Genomic DNA, 5,406 nt, shown 5'->3' with positions numbered 1-5,406 from the left:
TAAAACATTCAAGGATGTCTCTATAAAAGAGAGACAACCTAGAATGGTTTCATAATTCGCAAGCCCATTAAATATATATGGGCTATTACGAATTTCTTGTATAAATTTATTTGTAAAAAATGTTTTTAAATATTAAAAACAATTTTCATAAATAAATAGTATTTTTAATTTTTTTTTTAAATTTGAATTTTTAAAATTTGAATTAAAAAAAAATTAAAAATTTGACGCCGATTTGGCGCCGATCCGGGACGCACAATGGCGCCCGTGAGGATCGGCGTCGGAACCGGCGTCAGCGCGGGAATCGGCATGGCGACGCCGATTTCGCCCACGCCGGTTCCAATGGTTCGGCGTCAAACCGGCGTGGGCGAAAAATCGGCGTCGCGGTGGTGACGCCGGTTATTGGAGATGCTCTAAAGCAGGCGTGTGGAGCGGTAGACCTTAAAATCAACTTGCCGTGCGGTACACGTCATCAGGACAGGTGTTTTAATTTTATACGCTACCGCAGAAGGCAATTTCCTATAAAAACCCTCCTCTCCATCTTCGTTTTCATAACCTAATCTTCTCCCAATTCTCTTCTCCCATTCCTTCAGCTTTTGTCAAGGTGCGATTTCTGTGGTTATGATTCGCTTATATGATAAGCTTTTGTATTTTCTCCTTGCTTTAGGCCATAGATTCGTTTTTCTTTGGTTTGGATTTTGAGATCTCGGTTCTGTGTTTCTCCATACACCTGTTTGACGATTTGTTTTATTAATTCTTGTCTTGGATCTTATGATTTTTGTTTTCCATTTTGTTATCTGCGATTCATATCTGTTACGATTCTGTTTTCGTGGAATTATTGTGTGACCTGATGGATTCAAAGGTTTTTTCTCCTTGATTATTAATTAGGTATTGATAATTGACCTGTGAGCTGTTCTCTGATACTATTGTTTTATTAATTTTTGTCATGGATCCTATGGTGGTTGTTTTCAATTTTGGTATCTGCTATTCATATTTGTTATTCAAAGGTTTTCTTTTTCTACGGTTACAATCGTCGATCGTTTCTCCTTGATTATAATTGATCAGATTATATCTGTGAGCTATTTCCTGATACTCTTGTTTGACAATACAGATGCAGATCTTTGTGAAAACCCTCACCGGTAAGACCATCACCCTTGAGGTGGAGAGCTCCGACACAATCGACAACGTTAAGGCCAAGATCCAGGACAAGGAAGGCATTCCCCCGGATCAGCAGAGGCTTATCTTTGCCGGCAAGCAGCTCGAGGACGGCCGCACCCTTGCTGATTACAACATCCAAAAGGAGTCCACCCTTCACTTGGTCCTCCGTCTCCGTGGCGGTATGCAGATCTTTGTCAAGACCCTCACGGGAAAGACCATCACCCTCGAGGTCGAGAGCTCTGATACCATCGACAATGTTAAGGCCAAGATCCAGGACAAGGAGGGCATTCCCCCGGACCAGCAGAGGTTGATCTTTGCCGGCAAGCAGCTTGAAGATGGCCGCACCCTTGCCGACTACAACATTCAGAAGGAGTCCACCCTCCACTTGGTCCTGCGTCTCCGTGGTGGTATGCAGATCTTTGTTAAGACCCTGACGGGCAAGACCATCACCCTTGAGGTCGAGAGCTCTGACACCATTGATAACGTTAAGGCCAAGATCCAGGACAAGGAGGGTATTCCCCCGGACCAGCAAAGGCTCATCTTTGCTGGCAAGCAGCTTGAGGACGGCCGGACCCTTGCGGACTACAACATCCAGAAGGAGTCCACCCTCCATTTGGTCCTTAGGCTCCGTGGTGGTATGCAGATCTTTGTCAAGACCCTTACCGGAAAAACTATCACTTTGGAGGTTGAGAGCTCAGACACCATTGACAATGTCAAGGCTAAGATCCAGGACAAGGAAGGCATTCCCCCAGACCAGCAGAGGCTTATTTTCGCAGGCAAGCAGCTTGAGGATGGGCGCACCCTTGCGGACTACAACATTCAAAAGGAGTCCACCCTTCACTTGGTCCTCCGTCTCCGTGGTGGTATGCAGATCTTTGTCAAGACCTTGACAGGAAAGACCATCACCCTCGAGGTGGAGAGCTCGGACACCATTGACAATGTCAAGGCCAAGATCCAGGACAAGGAAGGTATTCCCCCGGACCAGCAGAGGCTTATTTTTGCTGGCAAGCAGCTTGAGGATGGCCGCACCCTTGCGGACTATAACATCCAGAAGGAGTCAACCTTGCACTTGGTCCTCAGGCTACGTGGTGGTATGCAAATATTCGTCAAGACCCTTACTGGGAAGACCATTACTTTGGAGGTGGAGAGCTCGGACACCATTGACAACGTCAAGGCTAAGATCCAGGACAAGGAGGGCATTCCCCCGGACCAGCAGAGGTTGATCTTTGCCGGGAAGCAACTTGAGGACGGTCGTACCTTGGCTGATTACAACATTCAGAAGGAGTCAACCCTGCACTTGGTGCTGAGGCTGAGAGGAGGAATGCAGATTTTCGTGAAGACCCTGACTGGGAAGACCATCACCTTGGAGGTGGAGAGCTCTGACACAATTGACAATGTGAAGGCCAAGATTCAGGATAAGGAGGGCATCCCACCGGACCAGCAGAGGTTGATCTTTGCTGGAAAGCAGTTGGAGGATGGAAGGACCCTGGCTGATTACAACATACAGAAGGAGTCTACCCTTCACCTTGTCCTCCGTCTCCGTGGTGGCTTCTAAATGTTGTCAAATTTGCTATCTGGTGGTTTGGTTGGTGTGGTCGATTATTTAGTCTGTTGGTGCCTTGTCTACTTTTATCTGCCGTTGTGAACTGATGTTGATGTTCCTTTAATACTCTCTTTTCACCTGTTGAACAATGAAGTGGAGTTTCCCCCATTTTACTTGAATAAATTTGTGTTTCAGAATTCGTTTTTGTTTTCTGGTGATCTTATATTTCCTTCACTTGCCTTCTTTCTCCACTTGAATATATGCTGCCGTCACCAGAGGTTGCATCTGTAATTCTCCTAATCCCATCGTCTTCATGGTGGCTGCTTCATTTCTATTATGATTTCATCGCACCCATTTATGTCTTTCGACGGACTGGGACTTTTCATCTTCTTCGCCATTATTAATGTTGGCAGCCTTCAAATACCTTTCCTGGTTTTGATGCATACAAATTACGATACATAAAGGAAAAATTAGATTAATAAATAGAAAATTGATTTATTATCAATATTTTAGGTATTCGTTTTTTCTTTTAAGATGCTTACGGAGTGCTATTATTTAGGTATGTAATATTATTTTATAAAATACTAACATTGATTATTATTTTTAGAATGATTCTTTTCCTTATATTAATTTAATGTAATTTTTAAGATATTATTATCTAAATTTTTGTTTATTACTATTTGATTTAAGTTTATTTGTTAACTAGTTTTATCTATCATTCTCTATCTTTTAATACAGTACTTATCTTTTATCTAATATATATAGTACGTAGTAGTTAATTATTTTTGTTATAATATTTGGATTTATCAATCTCGATTGAATTATGAATCGATAATTACCAATACAATATTGATCCAATTTTAAAACATTGGCTACAATATACCCTTCTTTTCTTATTTATGCTCTCTATTACTCAATGGACTAAAGCGGCAAATGAAAATTTTACAAGCAACCTGATGATTTATTAAGTTAGAGTTTATGCAGTTGAATTAACAAAGAAAATTTGCATGAAATATAATTTTCCACATCAAATAAAATTAATTACCACTATGACATAAACTAAATCTCAAATAATACTAAAATTTAGGGATATTTACAAACAAATCAAAATTTAATACGTAAATAATTTTAACAAAAATACATTTTGCCAAAAGGGAACGAGACGGTGAATCAGTTCTGAATCAGAATCTCTTTGAAGATCTGAGCCTTTGAGAAACCATTTCAAAAATCGATTTGTCTCTCATGGCTCCCGCCGCTCCCAAGTCAGGTGATGTCATTTTTGCCAGTGTAGATCGCGTGGTAAGTGTTGAGAGAAAAAATTGCTGCTTTCCTTTTCCTATCTGAGTTTTTCGGATGCGTAGGGCACTCTACTACTATAATAATGAAAATGTACTCAATTTGTTATTTCTTCCATCTAAGGAAAAAACATCATCCACATTGGCGTTTTATTAAGTAAAAACGCCTACTCGGTTGGCGTTTTACAATTTCTTTTTGATTTTATGTAAAATACAATATATATTGTAAAACGCCCACTTGGTTGGCGTCTTTGAATAAAAAACGTCTATTCTTTTGGCGTTTTTAAGCAAATTTCGGATAAAATAAATCCTCATTTATAATTGAACACGCCGATCACGATGGCGTCTTTAAAAGATTTTCAAAAAAAAATAAAACTAAAATTAGAAACGCCAACCCCATTGGCGTTTTTTGACAGATTGACTTAAATTCTGAAGATAAAATAAGAATTGTAAAACGCCAATTACAATGGCGTGGTTTTGATAAAACGCCAACCTGATTGGCTTGTATCGTGGACACATATATCAGCCCAGTCTCTCCCCAAAATCACGAACCCTAATGTTTTACCCTCCCCAAATGCGAAAAACTTCAAGTTGCTGAAACCCTTACTCGGGTCGACCCAATTGGCGATTTGAGCGAGAAGATTTTGATTTTGGCACATTCTTCCACACATTAGTCCTCCTATTCGGTTAGTATACATAATTTTTTACCAATATTTGATAGATTGTTATGATAGTATATATTGTAGTATAATTAATAGAAAACATATTGATGATATACAAAGTTTCTTCTATATAATGATGAATGTAAATAATACATTTTTATTTGTGCCCTACATTATTGCAGATAGTATGACGTGGTGTGTCAATTTATATTGGGGTGGAAAGATAATTCCCAGAGCGGTTATTTCATATGGTCCTCATTTCTCAAAAGGATTCATTATGTTGGACGAAAGTGTTTCCTACGATAAGCTTGTGGGTACAATTTGTGAAAGGATGAGTATAAGCATATTTGAAAACAAAGTTCAAACAATATGGAAACGTACTATATGCGTTGGATCTGGAGTCACGTTTATAGGTACTTTACTAGAAGAAATATGCATGCCACTAATGTTCAGTGAGAGTATGGCTACATGAGGTCAAATTGAATTATTTGTTGAGTATTCGCCGATTACTCAACAAAATAGTCATCATGTCATAAGTTATGATGTTGGTACGTTTACGAGAGCCCAAGAACTAAGTTTTGCTGGAACATATAGACTTGCAACACAAGATTTTGATGTTGGAGGCGTGCCTTTAGAAGACAGTGACAATTGTCATGTGGTTGATGACATTATAGGTCCTGATAAAGCCGACTTTCTTGATCCACAATCACCGTATGATTCAAAAGATTAAACATTGTTAGTACAGACTCAG

The 5,406-nt window shown here is 39.6% G+C and overlaps 1 protein-coding gene across 1 annotated transcript; it reads left to right on the top strand.

Moving 5' to 3' along the window:
• The first annotated feature begins 514 nt into the window (after positions 1-514).
• LOC121810032 (polyubiquitin-like) lies at positions 515-2,895 on the top strand. The gene is made up of 2 exons (XM_042210915.1): positions 515-601; positions 1,109-2,895. The coding sequence occupies exon 2, from the start codon at positions 1,109-1,111 to the stop codon at positions 2,708-2,710; it is 1,602 nt and encodes a 533-aa protein (XP_042066849.1). The 5' UTR covers positions 515-601; the 3' UTR covers positions 2,711-2,895.
• Positions 2,896-5,406: the final 2,511 nt, after the last annotated feature.

This window comes from Salvia splendens, chromosome 6 (assembly GCF_004379255.2).
Source record: "Salvia splendens isolate huo1 chromosome 6, SspV2, whole genome shotgun sequence".
In the NCBI taxonomy this organism is placed as follows: domain Eukaryota; kingdom Viridiplantae; phylum Streptophyta; class Magnoliopsida; order Lamiales; family Lamiaceae; genus Salvia; species Salvia splendens.
Note: the sequence above shows the minus strand (reverse complement) of the source record. Positions and strands in the feature narration are given on the sequence as shown.

What these genes read in the sequence shown, in the direction of transcription:
- LOC121810032 (XM_042210915.1), top strand. Translation starts at nt 1,109, where the DNA reads ATGCAGATCTTTGTGAAAACCCTCACCGGTAAGACCATCACCCTTGAG.